The sequence below is a fragment of the Tachysurus fulvidraco genome, chromosome 10 (genome assembly GCF_022655615.1).
Source record: "Tachysurus fulvidraco isolate hzauxx_2018 chromosome 10, HZAU_PFXX_2.0, whole genome shotgun sequence".
Lineage (NCBI taxonomy): Eukaryota > Metazoa > Chordata > Actinopteri > Siluriformes > Bagridae > Tachysurus > Tachysurus fulvidraco.
This window is the reverse complement of record NC_062527.1, coordinates 8627293-8651985: the sequence shown is the minus strand read 5'-3', so window position 1 is coordinate 8651985 and position 24693 is coordinate 8627293. Positions and strand designations below refer to the sequence as shown.

The 24693-nt window shown below is 36.2% G+C and overlaps 3 protein-coding genes across 4 annotated transcripts; 2 read left to right on the top strand and 1 right to left on the bottom strand.

Moving 5' to 3' along the window:
• Positions 1-553: 553 nt before the first annotated feature.
• Positions 554-5611, bottom strand: parp16 (poly (ADP-ribose) polymerase family, member 16). The gene is made up of 7 exons (XM_047819661.1): positions 5354-5611; positions 4019-4215; positions 3688-3825; positions 3356-3562; positions 2267-2438; positions 1873-2017; positions 554-1454 (listed from the first exon to the last, which is right to left on the bottom strand). The coding sequence occupies exons 2-7, from the start codon at positions 4205-4207 to the stop codon at positions 1319-1321; spliced, it is 987 nt and encodes a 328-aa protein (XP_047675617.1). The 5' UTR covers positions 4208-4215; positions 5354-5611; the 3' UTR covers positions 554-1318.
• Positions 5612-9030: 3419 nt separating this feature from the next.
• scamp5a (secretory carrier membrane protein 5a) lies at positions 9031-15106 on the top strand. 2 transcript variants are annotated; one of them, XM_027173100.2, is made up of 7 exons: positions 9031-9255; positions 10296-10351; positions 10524-10649; positions 11685-11841; positions 13249-13350; positions 13488-13605; positions 13867-15106. In XM_027173100.2, the coding sequence occupies exons 2-7, from the start codon at positions 10345-10347 to the stop codon at positions 14053-14055; spliced, it is 699 nt and encodes a 232-aa protein (XP_027028901.1). In that variant the 5' UTR covers positions 9031-9255; positions 10296-10344; the 3' UTR covers positions 14056-15106. The 2 variants fall into 2 exon arrangements, with proteins under 2 accessions (XP_027028901.1, XP_027028900.1); XM_027173099.2 differs by lacking the exon at positions 9031-9255 and having other exon boundaries at positions 10150-10351.
• A 3371-nt stretch (positions 15107-18477) lies between these two features.
• LOC113659965 (inhibitory synaptic factor 1) lies at positions 18478-23874 on the top strand. The gene is made up of 3 exons (XM_027173072.2): positions 18478-19277; positions 19542-19829; positions 21218-23874. Exons 2-3 carry the CDS (start codon positions 19683-19685, stop codon positions 21818-21820), a joined length of 750 nt encoding a protein of 249 aa, XP_027028873.2. The 5' UTR covers positions 18478-19277; positions 19542-19682; the 3' UTR covers positions 21821-23874.
• The last annotated feature ends 819 nt before the right edge of the window (positions 23875-24693 follow it).

Here is a 24693-nt window from a genome sequence, read left to right as displayed (position 1 = left end):
TTATGAGGTGCAAAACATTGGGTTGATACTTGACTGCTGGTGAGCATGGGAAGATCTCTGTAACTGTATCAATAAGCATTAAAACATAAAATCATCAAAACTGCTAATCATTCTGCTCGATGTAAACTAAAATATATTGGACAAAAACCCCAAACATTGTTGTGATTTTTTCATTTATGTATGAATTAACACACAAATTGTTTTGTGCTTTTTTGATGAAAACTACCCCACTTTGTGCTTGTTACCATGAACGGCACCGGCTCCACTGCGGCCCTGACCAGGAAAAAACGGTTACTGAAGATGAATGAATGCATGATTGTAACAATAAGTGCAACCTTTCAGTACACTTCAACAATGCTGCATTATCAAAGATCAAAGCTTCATACATATTTTTTATCAGCTACTATCGCCACTACCATGATAGGAAGATTGCAGCTGTTTTTGACTGATAACAATGGAGGAAAAAACCTTTAGGTTGTCTGGTACAATAAAACAGTACAACAAAGACACCAACTAATATTATGTACTTGAACTCTTAAAAAACATGACCAAATTCTGGAAAGATATGCGTTTATTAAGTGTAAACTATTCAAGAGGTTTTTCACAGAAAAATAGGTCAATGGTCAATATTTGTGACATTACATGAAGACAACAATGTTGTGTTTGTTATAACTGTAAAAATAATATCTTGAATGTACATTATTTTTTTGTAAAATTTCATTAATTATTATACACAATTGGTCCTAGTTTCATGTCCGTCTGTTAGTCATATTTAGGAAATTAAACAATAAAGATTTAAAAAAGTTCCCAAATTAACTATATTGTAAATGCAGTATTCAGTCTATAAACAGTAACTTTTTATAGCAGACATAAGCATTTTAAGTAAGCAGCTACTGACCTTGGCCAAGCACAGTCCTGTAGACAGGTAGAAAGAGGACAGCACTTTGCCTCTCATAATTTGGTTGTTCAGCTAATGTAATTATTCCAGTATTATACCAAAAAAATATTATAGCAAGCTACATGCCACAGTGTTAAAAAAAATGCCACAGCCTAGACAAGCAGGGCTTTATCTCCCACATGGTTTCCCAAGATGTAAATGACACATTATGCATTGAAATAAAAAGCTAATAAATGCATATTCATATTAAAATGTGATTGCAGTTCAACTTGTACTGTACATGTGAAGTGATGGATAAAATGTTCAGTGTTTCCTGAGCATTAAGTTCATTGCATGTCTTAAACTAAATGCTTAAGTGATCTTTGTGAACCAAAGAAAAAGGCACTTTGGAAATGAGGCAAATGTGATGGAAAAGTTAGATCATCTGAATATTCGGTGCCAAAATGACTGAAAACTAGTAGAATTGAAGGCACCAATGAATATGAGGAGTAGAAGGTAGAGACCCATCATAATGGCAAAATGGTGTCTGACCAGCCACGATGTCCCTTGAGCATGTCTGGAAATTTTTTTTTTAAAAGAAATAGTTAGAAGTATAAAGAAAAAGAAAAAGCTTACATAACGCTCAAAGAAAATAGAGTAAAATTAATTAGCATAAATATTACTAAAATTAAATACACTGTCTCTATGTGGGTTTACTTAAAACTGAAAAGAATCAAACACAGAAATGGAAGTTAATTCATTTAACTCTAAATACAGTTTTTCTTCACAATCCTCTTTTCTTTCAAGTATTCCTAAAAATACTTTGTCAAAATCTCACAAATCTCCCTCCAAGTCATCCTCACAACCTGCTGTTCTAACTATACTTTGGCCTACTATAGAAAATGCTAAATTCTGTGGTATATACAGTATGTGATTTATTACAAATTATACAACCCCAACCACCTTCAAGCAGAATATACAAGAAAATGTCTCACCTGGTTCTGTAACGTTTCTGGGAGTAAACGAGCAGGTACTTTACTCTCAGCAGCTCATTATTGGTCACCACAAAGTACTTCTCTGGCACATCCCCACCCTCGCTGTTCTTTGCCCTCAAACGCTTGCGATCAACGTTCTCGGAGTCTAAAATATTCCAAATGAAAATATAATATATTTAAAACAAAACAAAATATTTGAATACTTAAACATTCCAAGTTAAAATAAACCAAACTCTCTTTAATTAAAAAAAAATATATAGGCCAAGGTATAGCATAAAACTATTGCTAAGTATTGCATTTAGAAGAAAAAACATAGGTCATTATCATGGCATGTAACATTTACAAACCATTTAATAGCATATGGCACCACTGTTCTTGATCTGTGGTACATTACCTTTTTTCTTTACCTGACACTTCACATCTGGATGATCAATGATCTCACACAAGGCAATACAGCTTAGTACTGGCCCAAGGACACTGTCACACCATCCATTTCCATGGGGACTGTAGAGGAAAGCCATACTAAGGTCACTGGTTAGGTAAGTGCCTTCCCCAAATAGTGAGGTCTGAAAGGAAAAAGACAGCATTAATATAGAGCTGCATGGGTATTCTGGTACCTGGTTTAGGTAACTGAGGTGCCACTATTCAAATGCTGAAATAACTATCTGGGTATGTTCTAGGTCTTATGTCCAAAGGAAGTCGATAAGGGAAGGAGAGATGTAAAAGTTATATTCCCCTCCCAACAGCTAACAAACTATTGATTCATTAAATACTATAGATGTTCAAAATACTAGCCAGTGAAGCAGAAGACAGAGCTAAACATTATATTATTGATTAATGCCAGCTGAACCACATGCAATACAATTAAGATATTGTGTGTTACATTCAAAAACAAAAGTCCGTGGTGATACTCAGAACAGAAGATAGAATAAGATAGAACAGAAATGCTAGTTTGCCTGAATATACTACAGACCACAGTAAAATGAAGTATTATTACTTGTTGGAGTGCAAAATTCTTCTTAGGTTAGACTAGATGTACTCAGACTTCATTCTCCATGACGTCCTCTTTTTAGAACCTGGACAATATTTTGATTAATTTGAAACTCTTCATTTAACTTGTCAGAAGATGGGGAAGTCTCTGTACAAGTGCATCTTTCAAACACAATGAGCATGATCCAAAACATTACTAATGTGAACTAGGCTGGAAAGAGTACTGGCTTTCAAAACATGGCAGTTAATATTAGAGTTTAAAAAAGCAAATGTCAATTGGCTCATCTGCTGTTTGTTTTATAAACATGTGCTCTCTTTTAGTGTATTTAATAAGTGGAGTGCCTATGCAAAATGAGTAAAGAATAGCACGAAGGATACTTAATACAATCCTATTATTTTGGTATTTTTAAACTCACCCTTACACGATACAATAATCTACAATTTAAATACCCTGGGTTAGGCCAAGACAAAGACATGCATTACAGGCACTGACCTTATTCAAATGGCAATGCAGACCATTGTGAATAATTGAATGGAAGTTCTCCAGTCGGCTGCCATGGAATGCATAGATAACGTCCCGTCCTGCCCGTGTCTTCTCGAACTTTGAATTCATCTGTTCACAGTATTCCAACTCAAAGAGGAAGTCTGGCACAGGAGAGGAGACACCTGCATTTTGTGTCAGTTGGCTGAGTCTGGTCCACTTAAATTGCATAATTTAAAGAAACAGAATAAAAAAGAAAGTGAAGAAACACAATTATTGATGACACAATATAGGCCATTTTCAGCTAATATTTACAATCATCAATGTTCAAATGTGAGAAGCACCTCTTCTTTCTGGATGGTCTTTATAGCAAAACTCTTTGAGGACAGTACCCAGTGTACTAGTGCCAGATGATGATCTCCATCTCCTGGTCCCAATCGGACCAAGTCTCTAACGCATGGCAAGGAGCTCACATCTCTTTGCTGTAAGAGCCACAAGATGTTTTCCCATAAAGTTCAGGCTGGCTTGTGATGAATATTTGAACTGAGTGAATTAATGCTACAGTAATTCATTCTGTAGGCTGGATGCTGCATACTTCACCTTGTTTTTAGCAAAAGCCAATTCATTAAGTGTTATGCTGAGTCACAATCAAAAATGAACAAACAGATCACTCACCAACTCTTCAAAATCCTTTATCTCTCCTCTTAGGTATCCAGGTGGGAATGGTCTCAGGACAGAGTCACGCTTGTAGTTCTGCACAGCAGCCACAAAAAGACTGCACCGCAAATCTGCAGCAACAGGGTCAAGATGGAGATGGGAGCGCACCAGCTCTCTGACTGTGGCTGGTGCTAGAGGTGGCTGCATTCCCAACACTTCAAAACAAACAAGGGTTAGGAACATAAATCCGTTTCCACTACATTAAAAAAAAAAAAACACCAACATTTATATGCTCGCCATTCTGGCAAGACCAGGGCTTTGTTATTTTTAATTTAGCCTTAAAATTTGTTAAGCAAATAAGTTTAGTTGTGAGGTGTACGTTTTCCAGGTAATACTGCTGCACACAACCATTTCATTCATTTTTACACTTTTATTTTTTACATGTATTATTTAACAACCTTTGCTAATCTAGAAAATCCATCACAGCTGGTTCAAAGAGAGATTTAACAGAGACAATCATCTGCCTCCATTCCACCCCTAAGAAAGGAACTTTCCCAAACCAGTTGCTTTTTAATGGCTTCCACAATTCCTGATGTGTTCATCTGTGTTTTCTGTTGTAGCCATAAGACTATAGAACATTTTTATGAAGTCACCCCCTGCAACAAGCATTTCTAAATCCAATTTTAAAACTTATTTTTCTAAAATATCTCAGATTTCATTGTGAACTCAGGTATCTGTATTGTCTTGTTCTGCCCTGCCACCAGTCTTTAGAGTTTTAAGGTGCTAAGTAGACCTTTTATTGAAACAAAGGTCAGGAACATTCTTTTCATCTTTGTTTTTAAACAAAACTATATTTGTTTATATATTTATATTGGTTTGACCTTAGTTTCTGATTCACGGCCTGGTTTTAATGTTTTTCCTGCACAGCTGTAGCACATATGTTAGCATTTTAGGACCAAGCTAATTGAAGCTAACAAGCTAACTAAAAGGGCAGTGAGTTTGAAGTTAGCTCGTGCTAAACATCTTCACGTCGATAAATCCTAAATAAACTTCTAGTTTTAACACCCAGATAATTTATTTTGATAGGATACTTTGTCCTATTGTTATTATAATTATTATTATCTTACATGTTATGAAGCGACAAGGTAACAGTTACTAGCATGAATTGTTATTAGCAAGTTCGACCTAAATCCACGTACTTCATTTAACCAAAGATAACCATATTAGAAATATATGGATAAACGTGGCGTAGATTAGTGACAGGCTTGCAAAAATATTCTGGTGTTCGCTGACAAATGTTGTAAATATTAAGTAAAACCTCTTGCTAGCTGAAAACTAGCTAATGTTACTCACGTCGCTAAAGAGTTACAGCTCAGCCGACACAGTCATCAGAGTGTGTGTCCTGTCCTGCTGTTATTTCTCCTGACTGTTCACCATTTTTTCATTCTGTAAAATCTTTTCCAGCATAACACAAAGACTGTATTTAGGATTTTGTGTCAGTTTTTCAGTCTTGGCGTGGATAGAAAATGGAGACCGTGTAACAACAACAAGAGACACGCAGCTTCTGTCTCTTGCCTGTGTCGTGTACTGTGTTGAGTCCAGGCTAAAGTTCATACTTAATCCGACTGGGTGTGTTTAAGTAACAGATACTTAACAATATAACACAAAGCTGTACATTAAATGCATGAAAAATCCCGTCCATGTAATATTAGTCTTAACATATTTTGGTTAGAACTACATTTAATGATCTCATCTCATTTACAGTATGCACTGTGTTCATTGGGTTTACAGTTTTCTTGTTTACAGAGCACAAAATAGAAGACAAAAGCAAGGTACATTATTACTTGTTATTGTTGTTGATTATAAAAAAAAATGGCAATGCATTTTTAGAATGAACATGTGTGTGACAATATGAAAAAATTCTGATAACCATAACAGGCATACTTGCAGTTTCTAAACTTGAAAGTTGGAAGCACACAATTATGATTTAAGAGTTGAATCAAGACGTTTTTATATATAAACCTTGGACCTTGGTGCTACCTAAAGACATAAAGCTACATAAAACAAAATAAAGTTTGCAAACCTTTAGATATTAGTATCTGTATTTATTAAACATTACATAGTTTTTTAAGAAATACCATTAAGCTTTTCCTACACTACCCTAAAATTTTTTCCATCTCAACCCTGCTCCTATACACAAAGCGAGGTCCGTCAAAACGTTATGCCAAGATTGGAGTGGAACAACTTGAGAGACATGCACTGAGTCCTGGAAAGAAAAGACGCAAATGAAATAATAGCAGTTGATGACAAAAACATTTTTGGAGGTTTGGAAAAAATAACAAGAAAAGAAAAATTTGGTGATGTCAGTGGATTACCAGCTTGATGCAGTTGTTGGAAGAAAGGGATATGTGGCCAAATATTAAGTGTTATTCACTATAATTTACTTCAAGTTTCTATTTGCAATAGATGTTCTAAGTTTAACACATGTTAACACATCTAAAGTAAATGTAAATATCAGGAAATGAAAGCTGAAATTCCAACATCTTCTCATTTCAATCCAACCCATATGTCTTCATTGTATAGAAGAAACAATAATTGTTGGTCTTGCCATTTCAAATATAGATATTTTCGTTGTTGTTATTTTTGTTAAAAAAACACAAACAAACAAAAAAAACAGCTCCATCACCAAGAAAGCCCAGCAGCATCTCTACTTCTTAAGAAGGCTGAGAAAGGCACATCTCCCTCCCCCCATCCTGACTACTTTTTACAGAGGGACCATTGAGAGCATTCTGAGCAGCTGCATCACTGTCTGGTTTGGGAACTGCACCATCTCGGATCGAAAAAGACCCTGCAGCAGACAGTGAGTACAGCTGAGAAGATCATTGGCGTCTCCCTTCACTCTGTCAGGGACATTTACACCACAGGCTGCATCCACAAAGCCAACAGCACTGTGGATGATCCCACACACCCCTCACACACTCTTCACCCTCCTGCCATCTGGGAAAAGGTACGACCAGACTGTGTAACAGTTTCTTTCCACAAGTCATCAGACTCCTTAATAACTGAACAGAACTGTAAAGAGCACAATACTCACACACACACACACACACACACACACACACACACACACACACACACACACACACACACACACACACACACACACACACACACACACATCAACTGTGTGGACTGCACAGGCCTACACCATATACACACTCTTCTATATTTATATTTATATATCTATAAAACTGTTTATATGCTGTTTTGCACACTGTTTTTCTCTCTTTGCACATGCTGTCTCACATTTCAGTCGATTGCTGTTTTGCACAATCCTTTACTATAGTATATCTCAGGTAACTGCTGCTATAATACTGTATTCATTCCAGTATTTATGCACACATAATTTTGATTGAACATACAGTATTTACACTGGCTGGGGCTGTCTTTTGTGTATTGTCTTTTGTGTTTGTCTTGTATTTTTTGTTTGCACTGTCTTTTGTCCTGCACTGTCTTGTTTGTCTTGTCCTGCACTGTTTGCACCAGATTGCACAGATGCACTTTATGTGGCTAGACCTACTTACTAAGTCCTTAGCTCTGTCTTTGTTTTATGTCGCACCATGATCCTGGAGAAACTTTGTCTCATTTCACGGTGTACTGCAACAGCTATATATATGGTTGAAATAACAATAATGAATGAATGACTGACTTGAATTGACTTAAATCCTTTTGAACTGCATGTGAAGCTGTTGAGAAGGGAAAAAGCCCAGTGTATGATTGAAAAGATGTTGTGCTCAAATTATACAATGATTCCATATGTTTCAGCTCAAAATATTGCTCATTGCATGTGTTATTATTTTAATAACAAAGTTTTTTCAGAAAGGTTTGTAGTTTGCTGGTGTACTTACTGAACTTTCTCTAAAATGGCACTATTATAGTTTGCATTCTGATCTCCTAGTGTATTCTTCAATAGATTTGCTAAACTGAGAAATTATGAGAACATATCCAAAGCAGAGTGTATTATTTTGGATTGTTCTACAGTCTTTTATAACTGACATTGCACATGTAAGTTCCAAAAGCTACCAATTTAATTTTTAATGAAGGGCACTAAACATATGTTCCTTAAACAGCTTGTATTTTCTGTCTCTCATGAACTTAGTAATATGTGTCTTGTCATATGCATCTAGTCATATTACTGTAAAACAATAAAGTGCAAAATCCTGTCACAAAACTTACTTTTACAAAGTCTTGTAAGCAAATTAGACTGCAGAAAGTTTCATGGCCTAATGGTTTCATGGTTTTTATTTGTTACATACTACTTTTTAAGCCGTTCATTATTAGGCTAAATTACATAAGCCTCTGTGGATGAGCTATTATATTTTATACAATATCTATAATCCAACCTGATTTCCTGATTTCACCTGAAAACCTTTTGCTGCTACTGAGGATGGCTCCACATGAACAGCCTAAAGATCAATGAGATCGATAACTTCCAGCAAATCTCACTTCATTTGCAAACTATAATGAACCCTAATGCTTTTATTTATAAGTTGCTCATCAACTCATCAGCCATCAGGTTACACGATTGCACTTTTGACTCTTTCTCTTCAGAATCTTTCTACACTGTGTCACCCAGAAGACGATGGGTTCCTGTTCCACTCTGGTTCCTCATATATTCCTAATATTGCCTCTGGGATTTTCCTTGCTACTCTTGCATCTGGCCTTCTTATTAGGAATAGATTTATAGATTTATACTTAGAGTTTATTTATATTTATATATTTATGTAAAGTTGCTTTTCTTCATTGTGTTCTTTAAAAGCACCAAACAAATACAATTGTAGATTAAAATATGAGATATAAATATGATATATACAATCTGCTTCAGCACCAAGGAGAGCGACTGGTGGGCATACTGAACAGAGGAGCTGATAGACCGGAGAGAAGCTACAGGAATAAAGTATCGCGATCACTGAGCGGCTCTGCTCGTTGGTCGAATATCTGAAGCATCATCAACATCATCATCAGCATCATCACCGTCCCTATATCTGAGGCGAGGCGGAACGGAGGCTAGGCGACACACGGCGTGTAGGAGGCTCGTGACGTGATTGTTTTTTTTCACTCTCAAATCCAAAATAAGAGGAAATGAAACCAGGCATTTGACGAAAAGAGTCTCAGCTGTTTAATGAAAAGTCACCTTGAATGGAAAGTCTATCGGAGTCGACGAATCAGCGTTCGTGGTTAGCCTAAGGAAAGAGGTAAGATGATGTTTCCCATCCGATGGTTTACCCAACCTTTACAGAATAAAATAAATATGTGATGTAAGAGATATGTATATATTTAGGGTAAAAATCGGGAACCAAGTGTATCCAGTGATGTATGAATATATCTGGTGGAGTTTGGTATCCTCTCCTGAAGGGCGGTCTCCCCGACCTCCACACCAATCTCTCTGAATCAGAGAAACGCTCAGACTCATCATTTTAGACTGGTTGTACCAGGCTACCCTGTCTTATAGCTAGCTGTAACATGTAAGAAGTAAGATGGCCTACAGGATTGAGATGTAAGTAAGTAAGTAAGATGTATGATGGCCTACAGGATTCTCTTCGCCAGTATGATCATCAGGCTATTCATTCGCTCGTGAACCGCGGAGGTTTGTCCTTCACTGGGATAACATACCGATGCTGCTAGAAAAGTAACCAAATTTCTGGTGAATCATGTTTGGAATTTTTTTTTTCTGGATGGTCGGTAGTCGTTTTTCCGCTTCCCAGGATTTCCCTTTTCCTGGTCGGCAGATGCCAGCCCTGTCCCCAGGACGCCTATAGATAGGCTCTATAGAGTACATCATCATCTTAGGAAGAACATAAAGCTTTTTATGTCTGAAGAGACGCAGAATCCAGCGAATTTAGCTACATTTAAACATTTGATTAATAACATAGGGTGGTAGTATTGATAAAGCTCTAATCTGTTACTGATGCTACACGGTTTTAAATCTTGTAGGAGGCCTTTTGGGTATGTTTTATTCAGACCACTAGGGGGCGTGATATTGCAGGCAGTGTGCGAGCGCCTCCTCAGGAAATAGATGAAGGCTACGTTCGAAAACCCAGAGTAGGGACACAAAAGAGTGTCAAAATAGTAGTCCACCCATACACGTTAAATTTACTACACTGTACAGTAATAAACAGTTAGTGCGTAGCCCTCGCCGGAGCTGGATGCTCTTCAGAGAATTCATTGGAAATTATCTTATGACCATGCAGTAATTGTTAGTAAAATGTGTGCTCATGGACAGTGTTTCATTTAGGTTACAGAATATTGACATCTGACATCAGCAATCTAAAAAAAGCATCTTCATGGCAGGTAAGAGTTTATTTATGTAGATAGGATACATTTAGGAATATATTATAAACACAACTGTTATGTCTTTCCATACATATTTCTGTAATAATATCAATTTTTATTAAAATAGAATTTTCTTTGTTTAAGAATGATTTATTCATTCAATGACTGACTTGCAATATACACTTTACAGCCCCAGAAAACAATTTTCCACCTCTCCCCCGTTTCATTCCTCTGAAGCCATGCTTTTACCAAGACTTCAACGAGATCCCAGATCAATGCCGCACTATGTGCAAGCGCTTGTACCACCTATGGATTTGTAAGTTTATAAATCTTTTGACATTCATGGTTTTGTCATAGTTACAGTTTCTGAATGAGCTGTGTACTGTTTGGCCCAACAATGGCAGCTGTGTTTTCACTCAAAACAATACAGCACAGTTTTGCAGATTGGTTGAAAGCACTGGATATTAAATTAAATTCTCTTGCTGTGTATTTCAGATTGTGTTGTAATTGTCAAACTGTATTGTATTTAACCATGTACAGTAAGAACTTGCTACACTTTAGAAATAGTTATTGTCATTAATCTATGGAATATTAATTAGCTTATGTAGGCTTTAAATGCTGCTGAATAATAAGCAGTAGAATTTATGTAATAAGATAAATTATTCAGAGTATGATAAGGAATAAAACATAACATCTGTTAATTTGATCTGTTAATAGGTAATTATCATACATTATACATAATACTCACACTTATAACATCCAGAAACCATAATTTCCTCACCACAATATCTTTTTCCTATTACTTTAAAACAACAACATTTAAAATGCAGCTTGGTTAGTAACTGTGAAAGTGCAAAACCAGAAGACTTCCTGCAGACATTTCCGGCCAGAAAACATAAAGACAGCATATCATCTGTGACTGTTACAAAGCCCTGATAGTGGAGTGTCTTTCCAAAAAATAAATGACTCCTTACAGAAAACGTCACTTATATCAACAATTTTTAAACACACATTTTATTTTATTTTCTGTTTATGTGGCATTCAGACATATAAGTTGCTGTTTTAAAGTTATTACTTTAGACACATTAGTGTATTAGAATAAGTGCATTAATATAAAACCTGCATTAGTGTTGAAGGTGCAAATTGTAAAAAACAATATCATCAACAGAAAATTCATTAACAGTTTCTGACCAAAGAGAATTGAGAATTTATAAGAGTTATGTAAGCTTATGTATGACAAGAAATAGTAAGTGGCTCTTGAGTTAATTTCTTTATGTAATCTTTAAAATTACTTTTTGCAGTGTTTGTAAACTACTACATGGCATTTACCTTAGTTTATTCTCTCTCTTAGTGCACAGTGCTACCTTGGCGATGAATCTGATTGGCTGTCTGGCATGGATGTGTGGTGGGGGCGGGGCCACTAACTTTGGAATGGCTATATTGTGGCTTCTCCTCTTCACCCCTTGCTCTTATGTGTGCTGGTTTCGGCCCATCTATAAAGCTTTTAAGTGAGTTTAAACAAACATGTATGCGTATCCTACTAATATACTTGTTGCATTTCCCACATTAATAACCTACAGTTTCTTACCCCTATATACACTGCAGTATCATGATTATATCCCAATGGAGATTTTACATACATTTACAACATAAAATAAAAGTGTAAATGGACACCCAGGCACATTTTATAATAATAATAATATAATAATGATAACCTTTATTTTCTATAGCACCTTTAAAAGAACATCTCAAAGCGCTTTACAAAAGCAAAATAAAAACAAGAAAAATACACACATAATATAATGATTAAAATTAAAACAACAAACTAAACTATAAAATAAGCACTATGTAAAATTACAAATTAGTCAAATTAAAAGCTACCCTAAAAAAAGTGAGTTTTAAATTGAGATTTAAAAGTACCAAGAGATGTTGCTTGCCTGATCTCAGTTGGTAAAGAATTCCACAGTTTTGGAGCTAGTGAAGAGAAGGCCCTATCTCCCATCAATATTTAAACGAAGGATCGAAGGTTAAAGGAACAGTTAAAAAGACCAGTTAAAAGAACGAAGGTCGCAAGATGGAATATAAGGAATTAAAAGCTCAGTCAGATATTGAGGAGCCAACCCATGTAAGGCCTTGTAGGTGAGCATCAGAATCTTAAAATCAACCCTAAACCTAACGGGGAGCCAAAGCAAGGACTCCAAAACGGGTAATGTGATGTTTTAACTTAGTTCTAGTGAGTATTCTAGTCGCTGAATTTTGCACTACTTGTAATTTGTTTAGGGTAGCTTTAGACATCCCAGCCAACATGGCATTGAAGTAATCAATACGGGAAAACACAGCTTTACAATTGATCACTCACAGGACAACCAGTAGATGCATAAGTATACTTTTACTTTCACAGGATTTCAATTTGGTGGTTGAATGTAATAAGATGATTTACAATTAAATTTTAACGCAGGTATCAGATTTAAGTCTGGCCAATGTGTTTACCTAAATTATGGTTAAAATTCTATCAGGGTACAATACAGACACAATACACATAAAGTAGTTGTAAATTGAGTCTCAGAGAAAACAGATAGATAGACATTTTGCTGTTTACATTTCCTGTCAGTATAAAAAAAATCTGCGTCACTGTTTAATCTCCCTTAGCTTATTAAGACAACAATGTACCATATAAATTCCTTATAATTTGAAAGTATGCCAGTTATAATTATTGTATGTATAATGCATGGGAAGGGGGCACAGTGGCTTAGTACACACATCATGCCCTGTAACATGTTCTCTCTGTGCTTGTGCCCTGTGTCTCCTGAGACAGGCTCCAGGTTCCCCCTACGATCCTGTGTAGGATAATGAAGGATGGTACAGAAAATGGATGAGTGGATGGGTTATAACTCTTAGCCTTTCTCTTTTTTCAGGACTGACAGCTCTTTCAACTTCATGGCATTTTTCTTCGTGTTTATGGCTCAGGTTGTGATCAGTATCATCCAGACAGTGGGCATCCCAGGCTGGGGAGTCTGGTAAGAGCTTTGGAAGTGAAGTTTACAAAAAGGTTCTAATTGTGGTACCTGAGTTTATTTAGATATTTATTGTTAGAGCTGGTAGCTAAAGTGAGGTCATCATTATTCTAATGTGTTCATGTCTTGCTCCATTACAGCGGGTGGCTGGCCACCATCACATTCTTTAGCACTAATATCGGCTCTGCTGTGGTGATGCTGATTCCAACTATTATGTTCACAGCTGTTGCTGTACTGTCTTTCATCGCCCTTACCAAGGTACCCCACTCACTTTAAGATATGGGAAACAGTTCATCATTTTCTTATTTGCAATACCCATGCTCACCGATAAAAGGACCTTGATTAAGGCCCATAGTCATCAACTGCTCAAGTGTATACTGTGTCATTAGTAAACTGTTCTGTATAAAAATAAATCCTCTAATGATGTTTATAATAAGGTGGTACACTAATACTAATTTCAATACTTGACTATTTCTGTATATAGAAAGAAACAAAAAAGATATACCTTTTTGTGTGCAGGTCCATAACCTCTACCGTGGCAGTGGAGGGAGCATGAGCAAGGCCCAGGAGGAATGGACATCAGGTGCTTGGAAAAACCCCCATGTACAACAAGCAGCCCAGCAGGCAGCTATGGGTGCAGCCCAGGGGACAATGCAGGGCCAACAGTACTCAGCCCCTCCAACTTACAACTATGATGACCCCATGTAATGTGTATTTAGTAGGAAACCGTTAGATGTGTTAGGCTTGTTTTATACTTGACACTTGACTATGCTTGTGTGTGAGGACTCGCACCACTTGAGTGAACCAACAACATCTACGTCATACCAGAGGGCATATCAGTGCCAAAACATACATCCTTGTCCATCAGGTTTCTATGTTGTATGCAAAACAGACTTTTCTTTTTCCTGTAGTAGGGAAATTGATTGGTGTTAATGCACAAAAAGTAGAATAGTACCTAAGTCTTTTAGTTTGTTCAGTCTGGCAGATATTATATCAAATTGCACTATAACTTTTTAAGTACTGAATACTTACCTGCATTAATGATCACCTCAAACATGCACAATCAGCACATTGAATAAACACAGTATATGGGTTGATGCCATCTTCCATACGCATGTGCATAGTTAAAAGCAAGTATAAACCTGGCCTTACAAGGGTGCTGGAGAGAGAGAAAGAGGAAGTTAGAAAGAATAACTAAAGCAAATAAATGATCGATTTAATAAAAAAAAAATCAATACGATAAGACATTAAAAAATCTTCTCACTTGTTGTGTATGGTAGTGTGAAGTATTTCTTTTGTTTTAAAGACTAGGTTTTCTTAACTCTTACCCAAGAGGCCCACTGCCCTGTACTTTGTTTCTTTCTTCTAACACACTTGGTTCACCTCAGAAGCTAATTATGCTCCTGCAGAATGAATCAAGAATGTTTGAGAGCAGCAAAAGCTTGTTCCAGTGGGCCTCCGGGACACGAGTTGAGACATGCTACAGTACTCTAGTCTCTACTAGTAACAGATCTTTGTGGTATCAAGACATTTGTAATGATTATATTCAATTCCCCAATGACTTAATTGAGCAAACATTCCATTGTGTCTAAGTAATATTAGAGAACTTGATGAGCCATCTGTATCTTTGTATTTCTATATGGATATTTAACATTAAATCAGCTAAAGGCTAACCCTAGGAGTAATAATTGTAAGTCAGTTAAGTTATTTATGTGAAAGTAATAAATACAGAAAGTGTCACAGTTTCTTTTGCATTTCAGTTGCTGAGCCAGTTTTAATCCAGCCTCATAATTTGCCTTACACTAAGTCTTTTTTTAAAATTACCTCATTCTAGTTTGCCTGCTAGGACACAAATAGCCATACATTTATAAACTTACTTTCGATTGATTGGTTTTGTGATTATCCAGAGTGCAGAAATGTGGCTAATATTTTCTGATTTATTTTACCAATTTTTTACAGTTTGGTCATATTGTTATTTCTTTGTACAGTACCTCAAATAGAATTCAAGTAGTTCTTTTTACTGGTGAAATTTCAACCTTGGGAAAATTTTGATAAAAATCGGTCAAGGTCTGCATTTACAAAAACATGCTGGCTTTAGAATGGTCTTTAGATTATATCTTAGAACAACTGAAGTGTGTCCTAACACCTTTAAATAAACAGGACTTTGTAGTCTAAATAATGAATCAGTGAGCCATGAAATACTGATTTGTTCTAAATCACTTCCTGCATAATCTATTTTATCATTACCTTTGCCACTGATGCAGTGAAATATTATTCTACTTCAGCTTCGTTATATTATAATTAATTCCAAATTTGTGAACTGTATGGTCCATTTTGGTGAATACATCTACAAATATATTGACATATTTTGTTTAGACATTCATTGAAGGAAGCAGGAGTTAAATACCTACAAGTAAAGCACACTAGTCCCTGTTTGAATTACACAGGAATTATTGTAAATCCATTAAAACTCAGCATTTTCTTACTTCCTAAAGGGAATATGGATTTTACAGTGATACTTATTTTTGTGTAAATATTTGCAATGATATAGTGACTATTACTTGTTGTGACAAATTCTCATATTCATGGTTTTGAATATATGTAAATCATTGAATCATTGTGGAGTGATAAGGCTGTTATAATTCACTACGTGTAATTTGTGTAATCAATACAGGACAGACTATTGTTATGAATTCATGTTTATAGTGACCCTTTGAACTTATAGTCTGAATAAGTTAGTGGGATGGGGTTAGATTTTAAGCTACAGAACTAAACAGTCTTTATATACTCTTAAGTCTGCTTAAATGAAACTGGTATAAGAAAACGAATACATTGATAGATCAAGATTACTCTATACATGTACAGTTTATGAAGTATGTAATCAAAATATCTTAAACAAGGCTTGTAAAGTAGCACCTCATCCCAAGAACTGTGAAATGGTCCATGTGCTTATTTATCATGTGTATATTTATGTGTATGTTTGCGGTTCTCTAATTTGACCCCTGTAAAGACTTTTATTTATAATTGCTATTATCTTCCAGCAGGTGTGTGAGGCATTTATGTTCAGTGTATCATAGCTGTTTCACAGGTATTGTCTTTGGCTCTAGTTACAAGGACAAGGACCAAGTTTAGGGCTTTATGCACAGTGTTGTAGAAGTTGCCAGTTTTCTTGAATGTCCATGAAACTGGATCAGCATAAAATGTAAAACTTCCTAGAGCGATTTAATTCCCTGCTGTTGTCCACAGCTTTCTACTGCCATAGAAATGCTGACTTCAGACTTGAATTCCCATTTGGTATTTCCAGTGCAGAGTTTACTGAGGTAAAAATATCTGATAAAAGTGTAACGAGTAAAGTGATGAAATTGTATTGACATCAAGTTTGATGTCAGATGCACCAGCAGTAGCAAAGCCCAGTGTCTATTGCCAACACCTACTAAAGTCTCAATGCATATATAGTAACACTGTTAAAAATAGATAAAGTCTTGTTTATAGTGTAAAGTGAATGAGTGGCAGTTGATAGAACTAAAAAGGTAGTTGTCTGTGTATGGTGTGTTATTTGGTGCTTGGTAAACCTGCCACTCTAATCAAACCTTGTGCCATGTATAGATAGATGTTATTTGTGTGTTGTTGATGTTGATGTTACTGCTGTCCATCCCAACATGGAATGTATTGTTGACTTCAGGGAAAGAGCTACATAAAGTCCACATTAAGGGTTTTATTTTTCTCTTTTTCTTTTTTAATTTCCTTGCTTTATGTTGGTATAATAAACATTCCTTTCTGATATAAATGATGGGTTAAAATGTGTTAACTGATAAAAAAGCAATCTTAGATCTATTGTATGGTAACTAAAGAACCAAGCGACTAAATTATTATTTAAAAAAAAAGGTTGTATTTTTTAAATAGTAAAGAGATATTGTTGTTTTTTGTTAGACAGAATTTTCATTTCATAGATTTATTATCACAGGTTTCTCCAGCAGAGGGCAGAAAGACTCTTGGTATAGAAAATACATTTACATTAATGCATTCTATCCCAGAATCAGAGAAGGTTGTAGCTGTGCTTGATGTCTGAAGGGCCACATGTGATAAATTATGTATTATTTTCTCCTAAAATTACTTCATGATCTAAAATTGATTTTACCACATTAGAACAACTGTTTTTTTGTGACGTGGCTTCCTTTGTCGCCTCTAAGTAGTGAGAAAAGGTGGCTGAACACTATTTCCTTCACATGGAAGATTTAATTAAAACAGGAGGCATTATCAGCTAAAATCGTTGAATCTTTCATTTTTTTCCATACAAAGAGTAAGTTCAGGGAAAAGGTTCTGGAACTGTATATATATATTTATATATGTATATATGTATATATACACACATACATATAGGACATAAGAAGAAAAGAAAAGAAACTGTGCACTGTACACAAACACACACACACACACACACACACACACACACACACACACACACACACACACACACACACACACACACACACACACACACACACACACACACACACACACACACACACACACACCCCAGAATATCAGGTAACTACATGATACATGGATACACAGATAGAAACATGATAGAATTCAGAACTCAGCTTTCAGGAGAATGGAGCCTTTCTGAAAACTGAATCAGGTTTAACAGAGCAAGTAAAACACAGCTCCAAAAGTATTTGTAGAACTTTGTCACAATTCATTTGACATCCTGGCAACAGTCATGACTGGAAATATAATTTATAAACATGAACAACAATCAACTCTAGTCCTTTGGTTTCAGATATTGATATCTATTTATTTCAATGTACCCTGCTGTTAATAAATGGGTCGATTAATCTCACAAATTATGGAGTCCATTGTGAAATTCATGCCTGGGGAATGTACTAAAATAGCTCAGTGCAGGAGATTGTATTTTCCAGATTTGCTAGGAGCTTCTGTCAGTCAATTTACTTTTCATGGTGTGCTTTATGATCTTTTGAGGAAGAACAACATCGTATATAATTACAGCAGCACCAGGAACTGGAGCAGGAGTGGTTTCCTGTTTCCATGCTTTTCATTAATGTATTTAATGGAATCATTTGCCAAGCTTCCACTGCCGCAACAGCGCATTCATCTCTGGCACTGCAACACTGAATGAAATTAATTTTCTTCCATGATTGAGGTGGAAAGCTCTGTGAAAGATTGAAGAGGAAGGATGTGTGAGTGTCTGAAGTGTGAAGGAAGTGATACGCTTCGATTATAAACATAGTTTGTGTATGGCAACGACTATGAAAAAAGATAATACGTCTATGAGAGGAACAGCATCTGAGGAAAACATAGGAAATACATTTTTAAAGCTGCGTGAGGAAGAAGATGAGAGAGAAGGCAAGAGTAAGTGAGTGAGTGAGTTAGTGAGAGAGAGACGGAGAGAAGGGGAAAAGGTAGGGGGGCTAGAAGCAGTGAACTAAAGCCTGCTTCAAACTGTTTGAGCTCAAACTGATGGAGATGAGAGGTGCAGTACACAGTGTAGATGCAGCAGAGCAGCACACAACCTCATAGCAGTCTTTAATGGACACTTCCAAGCACCCATGCTTTGATTTCTATATCTTCAAAGCTACCAAAAACCAAAACACAGACCACTGCGGCTATGAAAAACCACCAGGGATGGCTACTGAAGTGATGTTTAATGAAAGTGCAGCATGTTTGGAAATGAATGGGCCAGCTCTTCTGTTTTCTGTCTCACTCTCTCAGTGAAGCTGAGGTGTTCTGCTGAGACTCCTACTTTGTTTCCTCCTGGGGTCAAGTTGGACATTGTCAAAGGCTCAGATTGTCAAAGGCTTTTTCTCGTGGATATAATTTCATCTCTCCATAAAGAAGCATGACTGGATAACTACTCGAAGGGAATAATCACCTACCAATATGGAAAATATATTCGCTTGTACAAGTCTGTGAGTACAAATCATATAGAAAATGATGAATCAATAAGCACATTTTCATAAGGTTTTCTAGAGTAGCAAAATTTTTATCCTTATCCTTATCATAAATCTTTATTTAACTAAAAGGTCTACAGAAACAAAGATCTTGTACATTTTAAATTAATTTAACTGGTAAATTTTTTATTGTTGTCATATTACCCAGTCCCTTCATCTTCCAATATTTTTAACCTGATGTATATTCTTAGATCACTCAAAAACATCCAACTCTCTTTACAGCCACACACAGTATTGTGAGGTGTCTCGCAGACAAGGTGACAGCATAGCTTTTAATGGAAAAACCGTCATGCCTTTAGGGGGCTCCAGATATGAAGCCCAGGATCCTCTGCCTTTTTGGCTACTGGTGTATCCACGTGAAGGATGTTCCACAGAGAGCTATTAGGATCTCTGGGAATAACAGAGAGTTTGGATCGGAGGAAGTGCATCTGTACTCACATAAGGATGGTAATGGAACAGCTGGAGGACATCCTTAATGAGCTGAAGGATGTGGCTAGAGAGCTTAGAGAGGTAAACACACACACACACACACACACACACACACACACACACACACACACACACACACACACACACACACACACACACACACACACACACACACACACACACACACACTTACACACACTTACACACAAACTAAATCCACAAAACTACATACGGCATTTGCAAGAGTTGGGAGTTGCATTACTGTACCTGTGCATATAGACAATATTACCTTAAAGTGTCTTATTAAGAGCCAACAGAACAGGTCCTGCATGTCTTTGGAAATGTACTCATTGGATAAACAACATTCTTCCAAAATAAGTCAGTCAAAAATCTCCTATAGGTGTTTAATCTGGGATGTGGTCTTGTCATGCAGCTCTATATACTGTACACCAGGACTGGATAAAATTAACCAGTCAGTATAGCTCTGTTGCTCATTTCAGTATTACATTACATTTTCTTTACATGGCTGGCTTTATTTATACATATATAACTATTTACAATTAAATAGTATTTCTTGATGTTGATTTTCTATCATCTCAGTTTGCCTTTCATGAGAGATAAGATCAGCCATAAATAATACCACTGTTTATATAAGAATGATTTATAATGTTTGCTCAATCATATTACTGCTGATTAATGATTGCTTATTATTTTTTCATGTTTCTTCTTTTGTCTCAGATCTGTAGCATAAGTGGTTCATAAACATCATTAGAGGCATGTATGAACCAAACTTGCGTCGACGTCTGAAGAGTTTTTATTTGTATTTCTTTTCTCTGAGCATCTGCTTCAGTCGAATGCCTTTATCTTTTATTCAAGCAAAATGTTTGATATGCGCTGAGAGCACTGAGTGAACAGTTGTCTTTATTATTTAGAATACACACAATTTATAGCATTATTTCATACTTTCAAATTTACAATTTTTTAGGATTAAAACAAAACCCACCCACATTTACTTATTAATTTGTATTTATACCAATTTTTTAGTTGGTGAATATATGTGCAGTCATTCCACAAATTTCAGCTCTCAAACTTTGCCTCATCTCTCGGTGTCATTTCACTTGCACTGATGCCCCTGTTTTGTGTGTGTGTGTTCAAGCTTGAGCCACAGATGCAGAGCAGGTGGCAATTTACACCCTTGAGTTGTTGTCTTTTGTGATATTTCTGCTTAAATTGGACTTTTTCGGGCCTCAAGTCACTCAAATCAAACCTCACTCGCTTGCTTAACCAGTTGCCAGGATCACAGGCTTTTAATAAGAAAAAGTTTTTGATAACTTTGTTCTTATTCTAATTCTGTATTAATGTTAAAACTTAATAGAAACATACTCGTATATGAATGAGCATGTGTTAAAAATATCCATAAGATATACAAGCATCCACACAAACATTGAAAGTTTCCTATGTTTCTACAGGTAGTGGGACAAATTGACAACCTGACAGCATACATTGATGTGGATGCTGAAGAGGACACAGAGGATGACAAATTTATTCTGACTTGCAGTGAAAACAGCAGTGAGAGAGCACTGGGCAACCTTTTGAAAGTTGAGCCTAATTATGAAAGCAATGGTCTAACCCACTTATTACACAACTGTGACTCTGCAACATTACAAGTACCAGTCCTGTACCGACGGAGCTGTGGAGACTTACCTGCCCTAAATGGACCCACATGGCCAAATGCTTCTTGGCTCTTTAGGAGAAGGGACGAAATACATTCATATGACAGTGTAGAGCATCATGCTTTATGTTGTGATGATGATGAATTTGATGAAGAAAGTGGTGGCAGAAGATCCTCTAGATTCTCTTCCAGTGACTCTGTGTTTTCATCCTCTCCTCTGAGGCCTTCGAGGTTAGGTTCTGCCTTGACACCCCGATCAGGCCGCAAATATCAGTTGAGTCCAGTTTCAAAGAAAAAATCCCTGCAGAGCTGCAGCACTCAAACAGTTTGTGATAAGAGTACACAAACTGCATTGCCCCACAGTCCTGCCAGGCAACGAGCTGCATCTGAACGCATCTAAAAACATTTACTACTTGTATGAAATGAACTGTGCTATGCATGCATGCTTAAGCAGGGGATGTCAGTAAATTTTAATCTATATAGCAAACTTTGCTAAATTATGAATCTAACTGTGTACTTAACCGTATTAGAAATATATATGTGAATGTATCCATATGATATTTCCCCTTTCTTTTGACTAAATGATTTTTTATTTATTCCTGTACTTTTTTATACCCTTATGCACCAAACTGGTTTTTAGATTATATAAATATCCCTACAGTTTTTATTGTAGAAACTAGGAAATATATTTTAAATACAGTATAAGGGAGTATACTATATATTGTAATCGTCTACCAAAACCAAACAAAAAAAAAACAAAAAAACCTGACATGCAGAACAGGGACATGAAAATAGGATATTTACTTTCCTTAACTGTCTTACTAAATAATTCCTTTTACATTTATTCCAGTTTCTGCTTTGCCTCTCCACTATAGAGACACCACAATCTAAGTGGCATCTCAGATCAGCTGATCTAAATGCACTGCACTCATTTACAAAATTCAAGAGAATTGTTCAATTATGTTTTTTTTAATGACATTTTGTGCTGACAGAAGTGACAGTCAATAAATAATTATAATTAAATAAAAATTCATCAAAACTTTACATAAAATCCCTTAGTGATATTTTGGACAGCTATGGGTTTTTAGCCTTCTAAAAAAGCTTCATATGGAGCCCTCTCAACAGTCAAACACTAAAGAAATCGACACAGAGGCTTCCCAAGAGTAAGAATTCTGGGCTATTGCTTCAGGATGAGATATTCGCTGTCTGCTACCTTTAGCAAGGGTGTCAGTATTGTTTCATGTTTTTCTTTTGATTGAATTGGATGGCCCAGTTTTCAGGGTGAGAAATGTGTGGACTGTAACTATTTCATGCCTACTCTGTCCAGGTTTCCCCAGGCTGTATAAGTCCTGCTCCATAGAGTGTAGTGTGTGCACTGTGGCAAATGGCACTCATTGAAATGTACATCCAACCAAGCAACCATCTGTTATTGTGCATAACAGCAAGATAGCATAAACACAGCTTTGCCTGACATAATATTCCCATGGTGAGGACAGGACTTTCTATGAGAACATCGATTATTACTCACTCCAAACTGCTAACGAGTTACCTTGCCATCAAGTCAGTACTTAAATATCAGTATGTTTGAAAATGAATATATGGGAAAGGGACCAAGCTGGATTAACTGCCAAAAACTGGGAAGTCTGAGAAGATGGACATACTGTAGCTACAGCTTTCCACAGACAGTGTAAATAACACTGACCATATTACTGGATCCCCCATTTCTTCTCACACATAAAGAATATGAAGGACCCTATCTATTAAACTTAAGTAAAGATGTTTCTGTTTCTGATCATTTTGTCCTGTTACTCAGAATTCTCCACATATGTTCTACATGGGCTTTAGTGGGTCACACCAGCAAACCAAATGAAGGTTTACTTATCGGTGGCTCTTCTATAGCTTTAAATGGTAACTCTTGCTAAATAGTTGTGAGCAATATTTATTAAAAGTCACATAATTAAAACAGTGGATTGTAACATTGAATTGTTCATGAGAGGCCAAAAAATTGGAGATTAGGAAGATTGTATCTGCACATTCCTAAAATAATTTAACCTTGTAATCATTTCCAAATAGTTAGAAAATAAAACAATCGACCTGAAAAGAGGCCAAACATAAACAACAGTAATATTCAACAGGGTGCCAAATAAAATAACTCGGAAGTTATAACACCAGACTCAGCAGCCGTATGAGAAAATACACCCTGATAACATAAATCAATTGTTGTAAACAGCATGATTAGTTGATCATCTCACCCAGGAAGCTAAGCTGTTTTGCCAAATAAAGTGCTTGTGTGTAAAACCAATTAGCCCTGCAGGTTTACAATTGACACATCTTCCAAATGTAAAAATCACATTCTGTAGTAGTTTTGTCATGCAAATGTATATGTATACCATCAGGGGTGGTTCTAGGATTTCATCTTTAGGGGTTTTAGCCCTCAGTGAGAATTTAAAACAAGAAGAGTTTTATATTATATATTATATGAATACATAGTAAGCCAAAAGTTATGGTATTATTTAAAATGGCAAAAGTGGACACCAAAATTTTATGCATGGTGTTATGATGCCAGTCTTGAATCAAATCAGTTCATGTATGTGTGCATTCTCTACAAACAGTGTGTCCAATGAATGCAGTCATTAATAAAAAACAAAATCACAAGACAAAGACCAAATCAATAAATATTATGTTTTATTTAATATTGAATTGTTTGTTTGCATTAATATTTTGTTTGTGCTATCAACTCTGGTAATAAGAATAGTGAAATTTCCCTGCTTTTGGTTGCCGGCTTTGCGGTTTTAACGTTTTCTTAACGCCTTCAGCTCTGACTGACGTGCACGCTGCGCGTTCCTGTGCTTCTCCGTTCAAATAAAGCAGACAGCTGATCACGTACTAATGAAAGACTACAGCGCACGCGCGTAATAGCAAAGTGAAAAAATTCGCTCTTGGATCAAACTGATCAAACTTTCTTTCCTATGGACGACATGTCCTGCGTTTTAACGTAATTTTTATTTTTTATTTTTGAAATAAAAATTATACTTATAGTTTTAGAGTGGCTGAGATCTAGAACCGCCCCTGTATACCATTAAACGAGGCTGCCAACATTTGAGTTCAGCTTAGCGTGACATTCTGGGGGGCGGGGTTTTGGTTATGGGGAGGGGCTTGTTGAGGGGCGTGGCTTGGTGTGGAAAAAATACAAACACAAAATCCTTTTCATTAGCAGAAGTGTATTAAGTATATATCGATTGTCAAAGTATTTGGTATCTGTACAGAATTTCT